Source organism: Colletotrichum siamense (assembly GCF_013390195.1).
Source record: "Colletotrichum siamense strain Cg363 chromosome Unknown KSG_Cg363_contig07, whole genome shotgun sequence".
Lineage (NCBI taxonomy): Eukaryota > Fungi > Ascomycota > Sordariomycetes > Glomerellales > Glomerellaceae > Colletotrichum > Colletotrichum siamense.
In genome coordinates, this window is record NW_023501020.1 from 1,118,747 (window position 1) to 1,140,148 (window position 21,402).

Below are 21,402 nucleotides of genomic sequence, written 5' to 3' on the forward strand. Positions count from 1 at the left end.
TTTGAGGAGTACGCATGATAGGCATCCGGCTGCTGCAGTAGCATTCAGCGACCGCTGTTCCACGAAAAGACTCCCACGCCAGTCAAAAGGATCGTAGCCGTTTAGCTCTCGAGCGAGCTTGCGTTGCGGCTTAAACCAATCTGGCAAGTCCCAGGTTTTTTTCGGGAGTCGGAGGTCATAGCAGACAAGACAGGGTACATCCGGTTCTGTCTCACGTTCTTCCATCGCTTGAAGCTGGGCGTCAATTTCCTCGGACAGGCGGTTCGAAAACACTTTGCTGCGTTGTTCTGGAAAGTTTGTGGGATCAGAGCAAGAGGTAGAACTTCAGGAGAGGGGCATCGTGGAAGACGAGGAGCTAGGTAGGCAGGTGGATGAGTAGATAATATACACGTCAGCTTGCATTACCATCAGCCAATAAATCGCACCTCAGAGCTTTGAGCAAAGTCCCGAGGCATACTGCGGTACCAAGCCTAGAAATCAGGTCTTGGCGGGTCAGCCTGACCGGGTACGGTATCCCGTGCGATACGACTGGACTGCGATCGATCGACCTTTTTCCATTTTCTTTTCTGGCGAATGGCAAATTTTGTTCCAAACTGGACTTAGAAAAAAAATTACATGTTCTTGAAGATCTGAAGTACTGTATTCCACCCTCACCACATTGGATGTTACTCACAGCAGCCAGGCAGTAGTTATGCCGAAATCTTTGATACCAGCTCCAAAGGTTCAACGTACCCATCATGCCATAGTAATGGCCTCTCTCGGTGGCTGGTGTGTAATCTCTGCCGCTCCTTCGAAAATCGAAAGCACCAACTCAACCACCCAACTGGGCTCCCCGGAATTGATCAAGTTGCTTCCCTGCCTTCGCCTCCTCTCTCGCCACCAACATCGGAAGCCCACAGCCCACTCCATTCTTTCCTATATACACGATGGCACAGAAATCATGGCCCAGTGATTTAGACGAGCGTTCTGTCGATATGCTCTGGGTCATATGAGGGTTGGCAAAGTCGCCTTGCGGAGTCATCTGCTGAATGCTAGGGCCATTCATCACCATCATAAATGCCAACGTGTACACTCCATTGTCAAGTTATCAAATTTTTATTGATTGGTAATTGTACAAACGCCAGCTCCTCGCCCAAAGGCATCTCCGGAGCTGTTCATCATGAGAGGGGTTTCGTCGCCTCTGTCCTATAACTTTTGCAGCAGAGAAGAGAATGATAGGCCTTTTCTGCTGCGGGATATTTTTAAACAACCACTGCTGTCCCCAGTGTAGGTAGGTTCACCATCTTACACTCCTCCAACCTTCCACAACGTCATCTACTTCCTGCGGTTGTTCTGCATCATCAGAATCTGAACCATTCTCACGAAGATGTTGATAAAGTCAAGCTCGAGCGCAATGCTCTCGTTGACAGCATCCTTGCGGATGACTCCGCGCTCAGCCAAACGGGCGTGGTGCAGGATCTTCTGGACGTCGTACAGGGTGAAGCCGCCGAAGACGGCAAGACCGCCGTAGAGCGAGATGCTCTCCGTGATGGCGAGCGTGCGGATGGCCGTGGCGGGCAGGATCATGGGCGCGAAGCTGGAGGCGATGACGACGCCGAGGCCGGCCAGGAGGGGTCCGCCGATGTAGAGGTACTTGTCCTGCTTGGCGGTGGCGCCGACGATGGAGAGCGATCCCATCATGGCGACAGTGTAGAGGCCGGCGCGGGCGAGGAGGGCACCGGGGACCATCGTCAGGAGCGGGGCGATCATGGCGGCCTGGGTCGCGTTGAAGGCCGTCCACATGGCGTACTTGGGGATGTAGCTACGCATCGTCAGTTGCTACTCTATTCAATCTCGACGAAGGTGTGACTTACTTGTCAGGAGAGATGGCACGGGTGCCGTACATGGTACCAAAGCTCAACGCCAGACCACCGAGACCGACGACCCAAGGGTTCGTGACCATCAGGCGGTAGACGAACCCGCTCTGGATCATCTGCCTCGCGGACAGCGCGATGATGCCGACGCCCAGACCGGTGTGCAGGAAGGTGTCGTTGAGGTACTCGCGCTCGTAGACGGGCATGCCGCCGTCGTCCCTCGTCTCGCGGTTGAAGACGGCGTTGATGGCCACCAGGGTGCCGCCGAAGATGGCGCCGCCGACGAGCATCTTGCGCAGCGGCGAGGCCTTCTCGCCCTGGACGGGGGTCGCCTGCTGCATGTAGCCGCGGGCGGAGTTGCGGAAGGCATTGCGGGCGGTGAAGAAGGTCGAGGTCGTCGCGCTCGTCGCTGTCCTCCTGGTGAGGGGCGTCTTGGGGGTTGTGTGGATGGCTCGGGTGAGCTGGGGGATGCGCTGCGCCAGGCGCGGGGGCGCTTGGCGGATTGCCATGCTGAAGGACATCTTTGCTGGATGTGTGTGTGTATGTGCGGTGTAGCGGGTAGATACAAAAGAGAAGGTCCTCGAGGGGTGAGGATGTTAAAAAGAGGTTTGGCGATGGAGGTGTGTCGCCGTCGGAGGCAATGACGAATGACGTTTCTATGCTGCGGCGTGGAAGGCGGATGGAAAAGCTCGGGTGCCTTCCCGGGGCGGTGATTCTGCTTAGCTAAAGCTTTTTTCTGGTCATGTGAGTGGTTCGGAGAGAAGCTGGTGGAATTTCCCGTACGTTCTGCGCGGTGCAGCGGGTTTCCTCGCATTAACTCCGACCGGTCGCAAGCGGATTTTGGAGTTTGCAGGCCAGCTGGCAGACTCGGTGACTCAGCAGTGGCAGCTGGCAGCTTCCCGGGAGTGATGGCAAACATCGTGAAGTCTGGACCACGAAAAGCATCTCGTCACTGTCGATCCGAAAATAGAAACAACTGAAGAAGCTGATGAGGACTAAGCACGTAGACTGCCTTACATAACCTCCGTATCCATCTCCAGAAAGCCAGCACTTATGATGGCACAACATCACAGCAGCACAGCTGACTGAGCATCCGAATCCCCATTCTCATCGTCACACTCATCAGCCACCATCACAAAAAAACTCACAATTCCAAACCATCCCATCGCGAACACAAATCACCACAAAAGTCCTTTCTCCTCCCCCCTTCAAATCTCCAACAACCACCTGAACCATAGCACCGCCACCTTCTGAGCCTAACCCACGCCTAGAACACCTGTCACCCCGTCCTAACCTCGGAAAGCCTAGACAGACCTAAGCAAAATGAAAGCCACCCTTGACATGCCGTGTAAAGAAAAGCCACCAGTGTCGCAAAAGCGCCCTGCTACCCCATTCGAGCGCCCCGAGGCAGCTTCAGTCCGGACGAGAGCGGACGGCTCCAACGGCTTCTTGGAGTTGATCCTGCCTCATCTCATCCGTCCCAAGGTGTGCCGACCGATCCTTTTTTCTCTCTGTAGATTCCCGTCGCGCAGTAATCTCGGTGGTCCGGTGTAATGGGCGCAAATTACGCCGGCCGGCTCGTCAGTAATCACGAACCACCAAGCAAAGAAAGTATCTGGTAACGAAAGAAAAAAAGACACATCGGACGAGTCGCAAACCTGCCAGCAGCCATGAATAACCAATAATACCACCCACTGCAATTGCAAATTTTAAACTCGGCCCTATCACGGCGGGAGACCACCCTCCGAACACCAGGAACCGTCCACTAAGAAAACCCCATCCCGTAGTCGACTCAGCAACTTCGGCCGTCTGGCGTTGCAAAAGACCAAGCCAATGGTCGCCAGGCCCAATCTTCGCGATCTTCAACGTCATTATCCGCGTCAACCCACAAACGGCAAAGGGCGCTGCTGCACTCCACACGAGCTAAAATCAGCGTTACGGCGCCCAGTTCGACTGTAACCCAGCCAGCACCAGCACCAACACCACTACCACTGGACCACTCCGCCCGCCGATTATGAAGCCGTTCTGTTTGGGAGTGCCGTTGTTGCGACACATGATCGCCCTCGGTCCACGACGGTTCCAGGGCGGGAAGTGGGCTTTAACATTCTTTCTTCAGCCTCCAACGCAAATCTTTCGAGTTTGAGACTTGGAACCACACTTCGCTAGGTCTGACGTCCAACTTCCTCTGCATCAATTCCCATCGCACTTTTTGTCCGCGGGGAAAACCACAATGACTTCACTCTCTCCGCAGACCTGACTCGAACCACTGTCGAATTGTGCCTTGGACCTTGCCGGGGCTGATCTGCACAGCACCAACAAGGCCCTGTTCTGCATCGGGGCTGTCCCCCCCCAACCCCCAACTCCGCCCTCTGTGCCTCTCTCTGTCATGCCCGCTCAATGATCTTCCAATAGCGCCAACAGCGCTGCAACGAAAGGGCCATCGGACAGTGAACCTGCATGAATCTCCAAAGTGTAAGCTTAGGTAGCGCCCGAGCTACCTTCCCTTGGGGGTGGTTTAACGGCCCCATTATCGCGCCTCCGCCCCGCACGGGTCGCAGCATCAAACGAACGACCGAGCCGGGCCCCCTCCCACCCCCAACACCTGTCGTCTCGTTTTCTCAGGCTTCGGATGTTTTTGCTCTGCGTCGCCTGCTGCTTTTCTTATTTTTTCGCGCCGGATGCGACGTAACATCATCAGTAAGACCAGTCCTGCAGAATCCCTTTCTTCCTTGATTCCTGATTCGGACCCCGTGTTGTGGATGGCAATATACCAGGATCGTCGGGAGAGGGGGCGCGTTGGTCGCTCGCGTGCTGTCTATCCATAGCCGTAGGAGTGCATATTAATTGAACATAAGATCCTCCTTCGACGACCCAAGAACCAGAAGTAGAAAAGCCGCCTGCACCAACCGACCTTTCTTTTTCCTTCCCGTCTTTGTGTGCAGCACTCGTTTCACGCTTCGGTTTGTGGCTGTTTAGGTGGCCCCTGGTGGTTCCCGCCAACCCCCAACGGCGCTCGTTAGGTCCTTGGCCATCCTTTGCTGCATGCAAGTCAAATTCGTTCAAGAACTCGACCAAGTCCGGCTCTTCGTCCGGACGACCGTTCGCTCGCAAGTCTATAACACTTCGGCCTGTCGCAACTGCTCTCATTACGATTCATCGCAACAATCTCAGACATAAATCACAACCTGTGCCTCTGTATCCAACATTAGCACACACTCTGCAACATACCCTCCTCCGACAACAACACACCACAACCATCAACATGAAGGTCACAGCTCCCATCTCTGTCGCCATGCTGGCGGTCACTGCTCTGGCCATGCCCGTGGATACTGAACAACACCCCATCGCCGTCGAAGGCAGTGGAAGCTCTGCGGTCGAAGCTGCCGCTACCTCAGTGCCGACAAAGCCATCAGCCAGCAAAGCGCAAGCTTCCGCGATCGACTCGGAGGAACTCGCTGCCTCGCTCAAGGCGATTTTCAATGAGCAGGAAATGCCAAAGGATGGCCGAGCGTGCTTCTGCGCCAACGGCTCCATCTGCTGCAATACTGGGAAGGGTCTTGACTGCACACAAGGTCTCTGTGGCATCTGAAATGGAGCCCTGGAACACTTTCCCGGCGACGATCACCACTCCGGCCCCTGGTATCCACATCGGACTATCGGGTGGGGCTTGGGCCGGTGCACCGGTCTACGACCCTGGTTATCGACGGGGACCATCGCCGTGGAGATTCGGTCCGGAAGACGACCTCGTCATTGTGGGCCCCAGCCGTCGCGTCGAGACACAACGAATCATCCGACTGGATGTTATCGCGGTGTCGGCAATGCAACCTCGGGCAAGCCACTGGCAGAGGTGGTCCAGGGTGTAACTAACCCTCCGGCGGGCCATGACTAGAGACCGACAACGGGCTCAAGGATTCGCGCCCGTGGGATGCGCGTATACCGCGACGGACGTGTCGAAACAACTGCCCCTTTTGGACCACAGCCTAGCCGGTCGCGTGAGGTTGCAGAGAGAAGCAAGAGAGGCCAAACCATGACGGAAGATAACTTTGCTGTGCATCAACAGCCAGCACCATAGGGGTTCAAGCATACCCGGGCCTGCAGTTCGTTGGTGCAAACATGGCGGCACGTTGCCGCGGCTATTGAAGATAATCGTCAAACCAAGCTGACGGTAAAATTGAGGTGGGGATGTCGAGCAGCTGCCAGTTTATTAGTCTCTAATTCAACACGTGCAACAATTGGTTGTCACGCAATTTTCCCAGTTGCAAGTGAACCTTCGTGGGAGAAGGTGGTTTTTCTCAAGCTCGTAATCGTACTGATGGTGAAACTGGCTACAACCTCACAGTCGAAAGCTAACCATAGAAAAGCGCCAGCTCATCGGGGGCTTCAGTCCAGCCAGCCTCTCCGACCGAGCAGAAGGCCTAGCTGCCCGGGCAGCAAAGCCGGCACGCTTCCTGGACCTTGAGTTTGCTGGTCTCAAAAAACACTGTCGAAGATGAAGATGTAGAGATGACAATGGGACGTGGCGGACGAATCCACGACGAGTTTGTCACCAAAAAGTCTTCCTCAAAGGCTCGTGTGCCAGGTGTCAGCCGGTCCGTACTGGGAACATCGATGGAACAGGTCGGTGCTGGGCTGATCAGCGCGACAGCCCGGCCAGAACATTGCAGACGAATGTTGATGTACCAAAAAGTGTCCTCAATAATATGCGCTTCAGCTCTAACTTCGTCGGATTGAGCGGGTACCGAGTACGGGAAGGGAGCATGGGCCGCGCAAACCGAATCTTGAAACACTGCACCGCCGATATGTCGATGAGATTGAGGTCAACGTGCGAGTGCGGTCAGGATTGCTGCGATTCGACATCGTAGCCGGCACGTGAAGGTCAGGGATGCCCCATTCATGAAAGCTTGCTCTCGTTACTGGCTCCCATGGCAGCTGCGGGGTTCATGATACTGGAGCTAGAATGATCGATCAAGTCCCATGCCCGAGGGCTCAAAAGCCAGCGTGCACTTGGTAGTGTCTGGTTGACGGCCGGCACTATTGTTAGGGCTAGGCACCTATAGGGAAACGAAAGCGACAGCGGTCAGGGACAGTGCATGGTGCGACCCTGAGCGAAGCGTCGATTGTGAAGTCTTGTGAAGTGTTCTGTGCGGCTTCTAGAAGGATGTTAGAATCTGGTCGACACGTGGTGGAAAGGATAAAAAATCGCGACGCGGTTAGATTGCGGGAGATGGGTGGCGTGTGTGAGAGCTGCACCGGTCCGCGGTGGAATTATCGGATTGCGGTGTTCGACCGGTGACCGACGGTCAGTTATGCCGCCACGAGGAAAAGGGTGCATGTTGCCCAAAGTGTCCCGTCGGTTTATGCGAGCAGTCGCGTGTGGTTGGAAGCTGCGTCCGTCGTTCATGATTCTACTGCAGTTGGTGCCCAAAAGGTGTTCCTGGTCGCGTTCCAAGGGCATGGGAGATGTGTTTCACCACGTAGAAGTCTAAGTAAAGATTCTTTGTGGTGTTTGCGTCTCTGGGAGCAGCAGGTGATCCGACCATTGGGCTGAGAACAGATTCCAGCGACTTGATCGCTGCCTCAAGTTCGTCCACTCTGAAAGTGTGGCCATAGAGCCGCGTGGCTACGGTGTTACATTGGCTGATGTATGAGGGCAAGCGACGAGAGATGAATCATGTCGAAGACCTTAGGTTGGGTCCAAAAGCAAACCGAGGTCGATTATTGGCAGACCGGAAGCGAAACAGTCGGACTTGGGGAATACGAAGCTCGTCAAAGCCTTCGGGGCCTCAACGTTTGGCTTTTCGGGCCGGCCGTGATGTTGGAAGACCAATTCGAGCCGGGGCGTGTGGGTATGGTTTTCGTGTGTGTGGGTGTAGGGGACGCGCTTCTGACAGGAAAAAAAAAGGAAGCAAAGAAAGAAAAGACGAGACAAAAAGAAAAGAAAACGCAGCCCGAGGATACGGGTGGGCAGGTGCATCAGCGGCGCGGGTGCGGCTGCAGACGTTGACGGGAGGAAAGAACAAAGAAAGAACCTGACAACGGCCGGGGCAAGAGCGTTTTGCCAAGACCCGCACCAGCGCAGATTGAGGCGTGGGATGGAAGGCAGCGTGTCGCCCAGTGGAAGGTTCAACGGTGCGTGGCTGCTTTCTGCTATCCTTAGTACAGTCATTTACTTCCTTCCTCTTCATGCTACGTACCGTATCTCTCCTTCTCTCGCCATATCCAAAGTACCTTATCCTGGGAAGGCAGTAATAGTAATGGATGGGTGTGCGCCTGCCTTCTCTTCTTACCCATTGGAGGCAACTTATCATTGGGAAGGATCGCGTGGCCATGTGGCAGTCGCGAGCAACCCACCATCCAACGCCCCTTCCATTGGATCTTCCTTCATTGTCCTTGTCCTCGCCGGCAATCTGCAAAAAAGGCAGGCCCTTCCCATGAGACCACATGGCAATTGCCGGACTGCAATGCAAAACAAGACGCAATTTGCAACTTTCCCTCTTTGGCCAACTACCGAAATCTCGATGCCGCGAACTCTTCCTTGCATGTGGTTTCGAAAGCTACCTACCTGAGGTGTAGGGAATGGGTTGCCCTTCGTCAACTCAATTCGCCCATCGAACGCTTTAGGTCAGCGGGCTGCAGCGATGGGCGGCACAGCTATTCCTTCGTCTTTCCAATTCCTTCCGCCTTCTAGAGGGCTTCCATGGCCCTTCCATGGCCCTTCCACGGCCCTTCCACGCATCCCTCCCTCCCATCAGCCGGTGCCTTGCCCCTCCCCTGGGCCACCATCCCCCAGCTTCATCGCCAGCAGCGACATGGTTAGCCGGGTGCACCCTCTCCTCCATCCGCTGTGGACTGGCCGCTTCAATGGACCGTCGCCTTTCGGGATCGTTTCCTGCCCCGTGCTCGCTCTTTCGGCCCCGATGAGCCAGGGGCCCCAGCCTGCAAGTCTGAGACACACGGTGAGATGGCGCTCCACTCACACATGCGCTTCTGGTCCCGGCCTCTGCGGGCTGGGCTTACCTGGGAAAGACGAGGAGAGGTGACCTCAGACTGGAGTCTGGTTGATGGCTGGTTCCTGAAGCGCCTTGGGGAGATGAGGGAGACAAATACCTAGGTACCCAGGCACAGGGGAGATGGGGGGAATCTTTTTCTGGTACGAAACGCTCACAGATGCGCAGATTGTCGCCGTTGCCATCGTTTTCGTTATTCGCCGCTGCACGCTCCTCTTCTTTCCAGTCTGTCTCGTCCGCCCTCGGCCGTCTACAGATCACGCCCAAATGATGCGAGCGTTGCTTGGGTCAAATCGCTAGGGTCGCACGACTTGATTTGCCTTTCGTCTCAAAGCCCAACCGGTGGCCACCAGATGAAAAAGGTTGCGGTCCAATTCTGGCTTCGACTCTGCTTCCACGTCTTTACATTGCCCTCACCCTGACGATGTGAGTTTACCATGTGCTGTGGCAAGAGTCGGCAGCGCTCGGCAATGGGCGCCACTGCCAGTGTGCAGGCTTCTAGAAGCTCCAGTCGTCGCCCGCCCACCACTGCAGATCGCATGAGTGTGCGATTTGAGATGTGGGACGTGGGATGGGAAGCAGATGAACCTGTGGGAGCAAAGTCAAAGGTGAGTTTTGAACTTTTGATACCATACGGCCGGGCGGAGTGGCGGAGGTTGACATTGGCACAGAGAGGCGGTTGGATCCAGACCGAAGGCTCGATCGAAGCTGTTTGGAACAATTCGATATGGAAGTCGAAGTCGAAATGGAAGCCAGCATGGAAGCCGCGTCCAGAAGCCGCAGAGAACAAAGAAACGGACGGCTAATCACCCGTTTGATTTGTTTTTCTCCGGCTACCCTGCCATTAGCTTCCTCAAGCTGCCTCTAGCTAGGGGTCCAGCGGCCAGTCTAGCAGCAGACGGGAAGGTTGCGGCGGTTCTGGACACGCCCTGGTGGCCTAGCTTGCGCTACCTTATTCATGCTCGCACGTCACACCGGCGACCGGAGCAGTGCGCAGATTCAAGTCGCATCTTACTGTTGCTGTCGCCATCAGCCAGCCCTAGACTAACGTCTCACGAGGTTGGGCTGAAAGTCTGGTGACCTGGCCGACTTGAGCCTCGAAATCTGGATGAAATGCTCGGCGGATACCACCATTTGTGCGCAGTTCATCGCGATCGTCTCCTCGTCTCCGGAGCCTCGCACCGCAGTAGACTTCCTGGCTAGCAAAGTAAAGGTTGGCTCGCTACGCAAATGATGGCGGCCGACGAGCGTCACCGTCTGGCAAGCTTTGAAGGTGCATCGCCTGCCCTCCACCAGCAGCAGCAGCGGTACCATGTGTTTGTCACCACCCAGTCTGCTGTACTCCCTACGCGGCATGGAGTTGGTGTTGTTGCAGTTTGTCTGTCGCATGTCCCTCGCAAGTCCTGGGGGCCCCCGGCTGGGAACGCATCCAGGGCTTGGGACGTGGAAATGTGGTAATACGTACGTACGTGAAAGGCAGACAGACACTACCAAACAATAGAGGCAAAATACTTGCAAGAATAGGTAAGCTCCTTTCTCCCCGCTACCCTGATTGGATTCCATGATGCCGACGAAGAAACACTTTACGGCCCTTAGGATTTGTTTAGTAGCCGCTACCAAAGGTGGTACCAGAATCGAGAACTTCATCTCTCACCGGCCGCCACCACCACCGCCATTACCACCACCACCACGAAGCTGAGGAAGAGGAGGGGTTTGAAGCCCAAGGGCAAGTCGCCCTCCTCGCTGGCAGTTTAAGCTTTGGCTTTCAGTCACTCGCAGGTCCCTTTTCCCTGCCAGTGACGCGCTCGCAACCCCTGAGACAGGCTTCCCCTGTGTCCGTGCACCGTAGCCCGGTACGTTGTCGGTACCTTCCCCGTCGGCCGAGCCCCACTATCCAAGCGTCATTGTCGTGGTGCTGGCACAGGTGCAGTGCGCGTGGTAGGTACGCTGGAAGGTTGGAAGGTGTATGGGTGGGAAAAGGAAAAGGGAAAGGGCAAGAGAGACAGGAGGGAGGTGACCCTTGGGCTGTCAAGCTTGCAGGGCCTCCCGCTGGCGGTTTCCTTAGCAGGCTCTCGTACCTGCTGTCTGTTTTGCGCGCCTTCTGGTACCTCTTGTCTACTTGATTAGCCTACGGCAACTGAAGGCAAGAGCGATGCAGGGCAGGGCAGGTGGCATCTCCACATCCATTGCGTCGCTGCTTCTGTTTCTGGCGGCTGTTCGTGCTTCTCTGGCAATTGCTCCTTCAGTTTTTAGTAACAATGGAAGGCAGGCTGGGCAGGTAGTTCCCGTACCGGGTTAGGTAGTAAGGTAGGTACTCTGGACTGTACCTGCCCGGTACTGCTCTCGCTGTCTACCTGGTAGGCGTCGCTGGGTCTCCTCTTCTGGAACTTTACTAGTCCCTGCCCTTGCGACGCACCTGCACTGCACCTGCCGCACTTGCACTTCCAGTGCCTCCTGCTCCTGCACCCTGCGCTTGCGAGAAACGTGAAGGAATCTTTCCCCACGTCCCCGTCCCACGTCCAGAGTCCCACGCCCACGCCCACGTCCACGCCCGCCCACTGCGCTCACGTCCCACCACCAGCACACTGCAGTCCTCCTCCACCACCACTACCCTACAACCACCACCTTCCTCGTCCCCGTCGCCCCAGGCCAGTTCCCTTCCCAGTCACGACCGCCTCTTCCTCCGTCACGGCTTCTTCCCTTCTTCTTCATCACCCTGTCCCATCGCCGCTGGACTATCTCCAGCTCCAATTGTTTGTCCACCACCGCCTCGAAAACGGCTTGCGTTGTGGTCGACACCGTCCGCTTCCGCCGCCTCTGTTTGTCGCCTCCGACTCCGCGACAGCCACCCCAGCAGCTTTCGTGCCACCGCCTTCGCCATTCCTTTTCCGCTCATTGCGGCCAGCCGAAACCCACGCGACGGCAGCTCTGCTCCATTGATCAAGGAAGCATACACCGAGAAACGACTTCTGGCTCTTCGCCATACATTTTGGTAAGCCCCGAATGGCCTCGTCCGGTTGCTTCACGACATCGCAAACTAACAGTGTCTGGTCTCTTTTCCGCAGACGGAACCACGCCGCTCCAACAAGCTATCCGCGAATCCGACGCCCAGTGGCCACGACTCCTCCGTCGCTGCCTCCATGCAACGAGCTCGTGGTACTTTTGCCGCCACCAAGAAGACGTCGTCAGTCCGACTTTTCAGTCAATCGCTGTCGAACAATCCTCCCTCCGAGCAGCGGTCTCGTGTGATAGGATCTGCGACACTCTGTGTCGTCAACATCCCCGACCCTCAGATCTAGAGCTTCCAAACGCCCCGCCGCAAGCCACGCCCGACGTGTGCTCCCCCACCGCCGCGAGAAGAAACAATAAACGCCCCAAACGAAACGTACATAATTCCTCGGGTATCACGACGCCTTCTGTAAATATCGACATCCCTCGTTCGCTGAACACAACTTCAAACCGTCCCGCAGCGGCAACGAACGTCATTTCCAGGGTCCAATCGACGACTGTGAACTAGAACAACTACAAACCAGCGACGACACCGCACACGGGCAAGGAGGACTTCTCCCTCCGAACGCCTCGCGAAGCACAGGCGACAGCTTGGGTGTGCATTGGCGAAGCCCTGTTAAAAGCTTTGGCCCTCTGCCCTGCCACTGGGGTGGAGAGCTTAGCCGGCAAGGCACACCGGAAACCTGGCGTCGACACGACCACGCACGCGGCATCCCTCCCGGACCATGAGGCGGAATCGCTCCCCGACATCACCATCGCCCTACCGGGCTCTGGCTCATGGCGCTGGTGCCGCTGGTCCAGGCGGGCTGCCTGACTCCCTTTCCCTTCTCAGGTCCTTCAATTCAGACTCGAACCCTACCCGGCCCATGCGCCCATCTCCATTGACCGCCTCGACCATCCGGGATATGCCGCTTGATCTGGTCGACCGCATCAGATCGTTCCCTCTGTTTGTCTCCGCACCAGAAGAGTTTCTGGCGGCGATCGGTAATCATATGCGACCGCAGGTTCACGCAGCACAGGACCACATTCTCACAGAAGGCGATGACGCTCGGGCAATGTACTGGTTGGTGCGAGGTGTTGTTGCAGTTACTTCCCGAGATGGTGAGGCCATCTATGCTGAACTCAAACCCGGTGCCTTCTTTGGTGAGATTGGAGTGCTTATGAATATCCCCCGCACTGCAACCATCATTGCTAGGACAAAATGTCTTCTCGTGGTCCTTAAGAAGGAGGATCTCCAGGCTGAGTTGCCAAAGTTCCCCGACATGGAAAAGGCAATTCGCCAGGAAGCCCAAGAACGATTAAACATTCTCAAGAAGAAACGACAAGAAGGTGGCCAGCCTTTGAAAAGCCCCTCTTCGCACATTAACGGGCTGCGGGAGCCGGCGCCGGGTGAAGTTTCGACGGGCGAAGTTGGCACAATCAAGGAGGGAACGGTCGTCAACTCGAAAAAGAGAAAGTCGCCTAGTCCAGGAGCCATTGAGGATCCTGCAGCCGGGAGCGCGCTCGGAAGCGGTTTCGTTAACGTACGCAAAACCCTGAAGGAGCTCCCGCTTTTCTCGACATTACCCCCAGACATCCTGCACTTCCTCGGCTTGAGCGCTCAGCCGAAGACGTATGCACCTTTCACGGATATCATCCAACAAGGCTCCGCTGGCAATGAGATATTCTTCATCGTTCGTGGCGAGGCTGAAGTCATACACGAGGCACCTAGCCCCCACGAACCGTTCAAGAAGCTAACGCGGGCGTCGTACATCCGTCCGAGATTGAAAGCTGGCCAGTACTTTGGGGAGGTGGCAAGTCTTGGTCTGTCAGAGGGGCGCACGGCCACTGTTAGGGCAATTACGACTGTTGAATGTTTAATGATCCCGGGGGATGCATTGGACAAACTATGGAGCCGATGCCCGCCGGATATCAAGTCGCAGGTGGAAGAGACGGCACGGAAGAGATACAAAAAGTCGGACGATGATGTTGAGATGGCGGACGCGGACCCCAGAGAAAGGACCAGCAAGTCAGACCCTCCTACACCGACGACGCCAAAGGCTCTTCCCCACATCGCCTTTACAACCCCATCCAAACCGGCATCTCCTACAAAAGACGACGACACAATGGAGCCGAAGGACCCCGATCCGTTTCTGAGCGTAGACATGGAGAATATGCGGAATAGGCGACGCAACTCCCTGGCCCCTCCTACCCCGCAATCCGATACGTCGTCGCCTACAGGGGTGAACGGCTTCCGGGTACACCAGCTCGACTCAACACCCCTCCGTTTCTCCGTGCCCCAGTCACCTCCCGACTCGGAGGTCCAGGTGCCTGTTAAGCGAGCTCGAACGCTGCCTCGGCGACCGCATCCGGTGCAAACCCCTGCGCTACCCGACGACATGCTCGTCGCTGTTTTCCGGTTTTTGGACATCGCCGAGCTCATGCGTGCACGCCTCATCTCTAGTCATTGGCGCAAGCTCCTCACAACACATCCCGAGGTGTGCTTGGACTTGGATTTATCAGAGTACAACAGACGAGTCACCGATTTGGCCATCAAAACCTCGATCGGCCCCTTTGTCGGAACACGGCCCGAGACCATTGACATTAGCAACTGCTTCCATATTACCGACGATGGGTTCCGTTGTCTCTGGGAGAGTTGCGGCCGTAACGTGAAGCGCTGGAGAATGCGGTCCGTTTGGGATGTCTCTGCTAACCAGATCCTGGACATGGCCGAAAATGCAAAGGACCTCGAGGAGGTTGATTGGAGTAACTGCCGCAAAGTTGGCGACAACCTACTTGCGCGTGTCGTTGGCTGGGTTGTTCCCGAGCCCCCACCACCGCCGCCGGCCAGCAAACAGGTCGTCATCTCCAGCTCCAACGCAAAGGCGAAGCCTCCGAAGGCCGTCGCGGCCCAACAAGCGCCACGGCCAGCCAACATCCCGAAGCCAGGGACGATAATTGGCTGCCCCAAATTGAAGCATCTCAACCTATCATATTGCAAGCACATCACTGATAGGTCAATGGCACACATGGCGGCTCATGCATCCAACCGCATAGAGTCTCTTTCGCTTACACGGTGCACATCCATTACGGACGCCGGTTTTCAGTCATGGGCACCCTTCCGGTTCCTGAACCTGTCGCATTTGTGCTTGGCCGACTGCACCTATCTCTCCGACAACGCCATTGTCGCTCTGGTTGGCGCTGCCAAGAACCTTACACACCTGGACCTTTCCTTCTGCTGTGCACTTTCAGACACCGCCACAGAAGTTGTGGCTCTTGGTCTCCCGAATCTCCGCGAGCTTCGCCTCGCCTTTTGCGGCAGCGCCGTCTCCGATGCCAGTCTACAGTCTGTAGCTCTTCATCTCAACGAGCTCGAGGGTATCTCCGTCCGTGGCTGCGTCCGCGTCACCGGTGCCGGCGTAGAAAACCTACTCGAGGGCTGCAGCAGGATACAATGGGTTGATGTCAGTCAGTGCAGGAACCTCGAACACTGGATCCGCAGCGGAGGCGTGATGAGGTGGGGATTTGACGAGCGTGGCGGCAACGGCTTGTCTCCCGGTCAAGTTCCGCTCCCGCTGCCAAGCCCGAAGCCGACGACGAACCATGTCGGCCTTGGAGGACGACCACACGCGCTGAGCATCCGCCGTCGGGCAAGGAAGCCGGTTCGGTTCATTGTGGAGAAGGGCGTATTTGGTCTTCGATAATTGGGATTGCGTCTAGGGAATCAAACTTCCATGATGATTTATGAGAGATGTTTGTACGATGTGGCTGGTCTAGAGGTTTTTCATTGTCGGTTTGCATAGAGAAGGGCTTTGCCATAGCTGCGAGTTTGACTTGAGCTACGGATCACATATTTGGGTATCATGTTTGGAATCATTGGGAGTGACGGCTGGTATGGCCGAGGATAGACTGGATAAGGTGATACCCTGTTCATTTGACTCTCAATAAAAGCACCCAACGCTGTCACCGCTAATTCTTGTGCATGTGTCTTGATTCTTTGTATTGCGCATCAGATCACGCCCTCTTGGCCCTCTGCTGCTTCGGAAATCCCACCCCCACCAGGAAGGCAAGCCTCGTCGCGCCAGCCAGCATCGTGATGGCCACCGCGCCCCAATCCTCCACCCGCCATGTCGTGAACGGGTTCAGCCTGCCCTGCAGCGCATACGACGCAAACGTGCCGTACAGCAGGAACGCGTCGACGAGGAAGAGCGAGAGCTGGTAGACGCGCCACACTTTCAGGTCGGACGTCGCGCGGAGGAGGACGGCGGAGAGGAGCGCGTTGGAGAGGAGGTGGCCCGCGATCTGGGCGTGCAGGGGCAGGGAGTACTCGCGCAGCGAGGCGGCGAGGGAGGGCGTGGAGATGGAGAGGGCGGCGGCCGGGTGGGCGATGGAGGGGTCGATTGGGTTGTGGGAGGGGGGCAGGTAGGAGGATGTTACGGTTTTGGGGGAGAAGAGGAAGAGGGAGGTGCCCCAGAGGGCGATTAGAGGGTCGAGGAGGGTGAAGAGGTGGTAGTATGGGGTTGGGATTGTCATGGTTGTTGTTGATGAGGTTTTTTGGTTGGAAGGGGGAGTGAGGGTTAGGACTGAGGTTGTGGAGCAGGTGGGCCTTTTTGTAAAATGGAGAGATTGCTGATCTGGGGAAGATGTGGTGAAAGAATGTCAGATTCTTGGGATGAAGGAATTTTAGACCTGCTCGTGACACGGTTTAGCTGGCAAAGTATGGTGGCGCGCCGCCCGTGTCTAAGATGGCCAATTTTTTTCGGAGGTCTCGTGTTGATGTCATTGCCTGGCTGGCGGGTCAGCCCAGGAGGAGGAGCGGCGGCCCGCGGGGGGCCATGTTGGTGCTAGTGCCGGGTGCTTGGGTGCTGGACTGGTCTGTGCGTGCCGGCTGGGTGGGCTTAAGGTTGTGGGGTGCGCGGGAAGGTGGGAGGGAGCTTGGGGCGTCAGGTGGCTGGAGCTTCGACCGTCGCTCCTGCTGGGGTTGTCGTGACTTCAATGTGCGTTATGAGGATGAGCATGATCTTAATATCCCTTCTCAGAACAGGCTGTTATCTACGAATCAGTCTCATCTTTGATACTGTTGAGTCACTGCAGCTCGGGATCGATGACAAGCACCAGAGGCTTTTGCATCTTTATGTGAGCGTTTGCAGTGAAGTCGCATTATCACGGTACTCTTTTGTACAGCTTTAGACAACTGGACAGCATGCTCAGCGACAAGCGACGCACACTGGACGCCAGAAGATATAAACGTCCATTAACTTCACTTGGCGCACCGATTTGCTGACATCACATATACCCTAGTAATCATACGCAGCCAGATTTCTCGGCGCTTACGGGGGGTTTGGTAAAGCAACCGCCCCCACCTTTGATAATGCCGCAGCCTCGTCAAGTGCAGTGCTCAACTTCCCATCTACATTCTCTCGCGCCTCAGAAAGCACAAATACAAAGCGACGCGGATTGAATCGCTCAACATGCGACTGCTAAATACAACGACACTTCGGCTCGCCGACTTCGTCGGGAAGGCTCCCCCATACGCGATCCTTTCACACACGTGGGGAGATGAAGAGGTTCTCTTCGCCGATGTCAGCAACCCAGCCATCCCAAAAGCAGGATGGTCCAAGGTCCGGAGCTCTTGTAACTTGGCACGGAATTTGGGGCATACTTGGATTTGGATCGATACGTGCTGTATCGATAAGTCCAGCAGCGCCGAGTTATCCGAGGCGATCAACTCGATGTTCAAGTTTTACCAAAAGGCAGTCATATGCATAGCCTACCTTTCAGACATCATGTATCCGGATTCAAAGACGGATATACCCAAGGACATTCCCAAAAGTCGCTGGTTCACACGTGGATGGACTCTGCAGGAGCTCCTAGCGCCCAGGAACCTCGACTTTTACTCATCGGACTGGAAACTCCTGGGATCTCGTTCAGAATTTCGAGACTTAATTTCCCGGGTGACTGGCATTGGGCGAAGCTTCATTGGTGGAGGAGATAATCACACTGTGCGTCTGGCGACGGCGAGCGTGGCGGAGCGAATGTCTTGGGCTTCTAAGAGAAGAACTACCCGTCCAGAAGATATTGCCTACTGTTTGCTCGGCATCTTCGGCATCAACATGCCGCTGATCTACGGAGAAGGCGACAAAGCCTTCAGGCGACTCCAGCAGGCTATACTCTACGAAATTGATGATCCATCCATTTTCGCATGGGGTTACAAGCAAGCCGGCGTGCCGGCAACGACCCTCTCGAGATGGACATCACCCCTCATTGCTGGACATCCGTCCTGGTTCAGGGAATCAGGAGACATTGTGCCGTTCTTCACAGCCGACGAAGCAATGCTTACGTTGCATGCTGGCATTGGAGTCACAATTACAACTCCCCTCATGCAGGAACTATCGCTCCCAAGACCACACCAACAACCACACCAATTTCCGCGGAGCCTGGATGGTGATAAGACTCTACCCTATGGGGCAGCGTGTATGCCTGAGCACACGCAAAAGGGCATGGAGATCTTGCTGGCGCCTTTGAAATGTCGACGAAAGAGCGATCACTTCAATTGCATTGCAATACCTCTTTGCAAGGCCACGATTAAAAAGTCGGTTTTTGATAATCACGTGTCCTTCTCGTGCTATCGGGTTTCCCATGCAATCTTTTATGCTCCCAGGAGTGTGTGGATGCCGGAGAATTTGTGCAAGCCTTTGATACACTTTCAGAGCAACTTCGACAAGGAAAGTATGAGCGGCAAGAATGAGAATGGCTGCATCATTCGAACTCTACCTCACGGATACAGTCTTGCCTCCCACTACTATAGCACGTCGAACATTCTCAACCCAGGACCCCACAAACTGCCAAACATCATCCCAACAGACCAAGGACACTGGAATTTAATCAAGCTTGAGGGGAAATCACCGCCGAGTCTTGCACTTGTGGTTGCTGGACCGAGAGCTTACACCGCATTTCTGCCGTCGCCCTCTGCCACGGAAGACGTCCCATACATGACGTCTAACCGGCCTCTGGCGGCAGAGGCTGTTATGAATGAAATATACTCATTACGCCCTTCCGAAACTTTCAAAGTTAGCGTCACTCAGTCTGCAGCTTACGGTTCATTCATTTGGCTTGTGGATGTCGTAGACCTACAAGGAGCCAACACATCAATGGAGACTGATGCTCTTACAGGGGCCTTTGCACCTATTCGGCCTTGGTCTCCTATAGACAGAAACGACGCAGACGAAAGGGTCCAAAGCCATAGTCTACGCTCTTCATCATACTCAACAGATCTCAGTTCCTTGAGAATTAAGGCGCGGAATAATAGTAGCTGCGAAGCTGTTGGGGGTCTAACTCCACCTTCCGACGGGACGTACGATTCACAAGAACTATGATTTCGAGCTTCATATTTGCAAAGAAAAGCTCGAAATCCTTCGGAAAACATGAAGCAGGCAATAATTATATTACATTAGCAATAAATGCTTTTTTATCTATCGCTCACAAGGCACGCTGCTCATTAATTAGTCTGCTGGAGCACCAATCTTTGTTTCCCATTCCCCGCACGTCGTCAGTAGTTCACTTACCATAGTCGTCGTTCTCCGTCGAAGCTTAGACAGGAAAGGCTAGCTAATATATCAGTTTTGACTGGGTATCCTTGACAAGTTCAGGCAAACGCTGTCCACGCAAGAACATAGCGGCGACGTCATACTGGCCAATCTCCTCTTTGAGCGTTGGGAGACGGCAAAGACGAGGAGGCGCGTTGGACCTGTAATGGTCAAGGACATTGGCGCTTGCGATAACCTTAGCTGCGATCGACATTAGCCTCTGATACTAGCTGCTTGAGATAACAGTCGTCGCAGCGATCCTCGCCGGTTTCTGCATGGCTTTAGTTTCGACGCATTGTGACCTTCTCTCGCCTCCTTGAAATGCTCATGACAAGGGGACGTCGTTAAGAATGTACATGTTCATGCTGTAGTCGACTCGACCAGCGCGTTGCGTACCTTCGAATTAACTGTTACAAACTTAACCACTGAGTCCTTTCAAAACGCCAAGCAGTACGATGAACTAGGTACTGTTACATCGGTTTGGGGTACACGACCAACGGCCTGATCTCGATATCTGAATGCTCCAGAATGGTCGGCCTCCAACGTCAATGCAAGCATAAGCGATATGCACATGCGCAGAAAAAGAAATGTCAATCAAGAAGGGTTTCTTTGCCCTTGTTCGTCACTATGACACGTGAACAGGAACTTGGACTAGCTGTCCCCAGGAGCGAGTGGAAGCTCTCTGCTACTATCCCTGCCCTACACAGCATTAGGTCCATCATCAATTAATCAAACCGCCTGTCTATATCTGGCACTCAACCAGAACTGGATTAGAGGACTCTACTAGCTCGTTTTATCATGTTTATTCGAAAACCCAAACCTTGGCACTACAATGAGCACGATGATGCCGTGCCTTGTGACCCTGTGCCCAACCCTTACGACCATACAAAACAAGAGTGGCGCTTTCGAGGCGATCGATGCATCTTTCGTCACGAACAGGCCCCCGAAGCTGGAGAAGGCACCGCCAAATCAACTGTTGTAGGCGGCCTCGATAAAGTCGCGTGCGGCGCCTATACTCTGGGAAAGTGTGAGGTCGGCACTGAATGCCCGTTGTCGCACACGGTCCGCGATGATCTCATTGTCGCCCCCAAGATCGCTATCGTGAGTGGTGCCGTTCTCTGACGCGCTTTTGACCTTTCTAACGCGCGTCAAGAGTACTACTAAAAAGAAGACCATGATTCGCGAGTTCCCCTTGGCTAGAGTCACCTTTGGCCAGGGTGCGGTCGTGGAGGGAATGGTTTTGCCATCAGATCAGCACTGGACTGATGCCTTCCCATCCACCCAGGGATCGAAGTCAATCACTGTCGACATTATGAAAGCCTATGAGCTCCAGCCAGACATCGACTCCGCTACCGATCTCATGGAAAAGATTCATCAAGTCAACTATCCCGCAATCAGAGGTATTCTACTGAGAGATTTCGACGTCTTAGTCTGCCCTGGCACAGGCTCTATGGCAAATGATGACCGTCGGCGCCAGCTCAATCATACGCCCGACCTACCAGGTTATCACGACACCAGCAAGATGTACTCTGCGACCTATAGAGTGAGCGCTAGAGTGTTCTCTGCTGTTTGGGAGACAGTGAAGGCCGTCCAAAATGCCTTTTCCCACGAGAGTCGACGTGTTGACTTTGCGTACTATCCATCGACAAACCACTTCATCATTCTTACTTTGCGCAGTCTTGACAGCCCCGCTTATTCTTCTGTCAAAAGATTCCTCGATAGGGTCTTGAAAGGCGAGATCTTGAAGTCGCCAATCGGTCAGGCGGTCTGGAATCCGTTCCTAGGGAACACGGCTGCTGCCCCCCAGCTCATGAGTCCCCTAGAGCAGAAGTACGGAGTAGTCTTTCAGTGTGTTCCATCGAAAAAGACCGTGCGGATATACGGAAGCCCTGAAAAGGTTCAGGGCGCTCAGAAGGCATGGAAAGATGTGGGAGTGCCCTTGAATCATCCATCAGTCAGATCGATTGA

The 21,402-nt window shown here is 55.0% G+C and overlaps 7 protein-coding genes across 7 annotated transcripts; 3 read left to right on the forward strand and 4 right to left on the reverse strand.

Annotated features, from left to right (window-relative positions):
- Positions 1–1,314: 1,314 nt before the first annotated feature.
- Positions 1,315–2,374, reverse strand: GHITM (Growth hormone-inducible transmembrane protein; the record flags this gene model as incomplete). Its single annotated transcript, XM_036642483.1, has 2 exons — positions 1,315–1,801; positions 1,854–2,374. 2 exons carry the CDS (start codon positions 2,372–2,374, stop codon positions 1,315–1,317), a joined length of 1,008 nt encoding a protein of 335 aa, XP_036492049.1.
- A 2,741-nt stretch (positions 2,375–5,115) lies between these two features.
- CGCS363_v010635 (uncharacterized protein) lies at positions 5,116–5,442 on the forward strand (the record flags this gene model as incomplete). Its single annotated transcript, XM_036642484.1, has 1 exon — positions 5,116–5,442. The coding sequence occupies one exon, from the start codon at positions 5,116–5,118 to the stop codon at positions 5,440–5,442; it is 327 nt and encodes a 108-aa protein (XP_036492050.1).
- Positions 5,443–6,268: 826 nt separating this feature from the next.
- Positions 6,269–6,612, reverse strand: CGCS363_v010636 (uncharacterized protein; the record flags this gene model as incomplete). Its single annotated transcript, XM_036642485.1, has 2 exons — positions 6,269–6,477; positions 6,534–6,612. The coding sequence occupies 2 exons, from the start codon at positions 6,610–6,612 to the stop codon at positions 6,269–6,271; spliced, it is 288 nt and encodes a 95-aa protein (XP_036492080.1).
- Positions 6,613–8,601: 1,989 nt separating this feature from the next.
- CGCS363_v010637 (uncharacterized protein) lies at positions 8,602–10,009 on the reverse strand (the record flags this gene model as incomplete). The annotated part of the gene is made up of 3 exons (XM_036642486.1): positions 8,602–8,797; positions 8,871–8,934; positions 9,910–10,009. The coding sequence occupies 3 exons, from the start codon at positions 10,007–10,009 to the stop codon at positions 8,602–8,604; spliced, it is 360 nt and encodes a 119-aa protein (XP_036492081.1).
- A 2,585-nt stretch (positions 10,010–12,594) lies between these two features.
- Positions 12,595–15,552, forward strand: Fbxl7 (F-box/LRR-repeat protein 7; the record flags this gene model as incomplete). The annotated part of the gene is made up of 1 exon (XM_036642487.1): positions 12,595–15,552. One exon carries the CDS (start codon positions 12,595–12,597, stop codon positions 15,550–15,552), a length of 2,958 nt encoding a protein of 985 aa, XP_036492053.1.
- Positions 15,553–15,862: 310 nt separating this feature from the next.
- CGCS363_v010639 (uncharacterized protein) lies at positions 15,863–16,381 on the reverse strand (the record flags this gene model as incomplete). Its single annotated transcript, XM_036642488.1, has 1 exon — positions 15,863–16,381. The coding sequence occupies one exon, from the start codon at positions 16,379–16,381 to the stop codon at positions 15,863–15,865; it is 519 nt and encodes a 172-aa protein (XP_036492055.1).
- Positions 16,382–17,319: 938 nt separating this feature from the next.
- Positions 17,320–19,224, forward strand: HET-E1-6 (Vegetative incompatibility protein HET-E-1; the record flags this gene model as incomplete). The annotated part of the gene is made up of 1 exon (XM_036642489.1): positions 17,320–19,224. The coding sequence occupies one exon, from the start codon at positions 17,320–17,322 to the stop codon at positions 19,222–19,224; it is 1,905 nt and encodes a 634-aa protein (XP_036491555.1).
- Between the last annotated feature and the right edge of the window lie 2,178 nt (positions 19,225–21,402).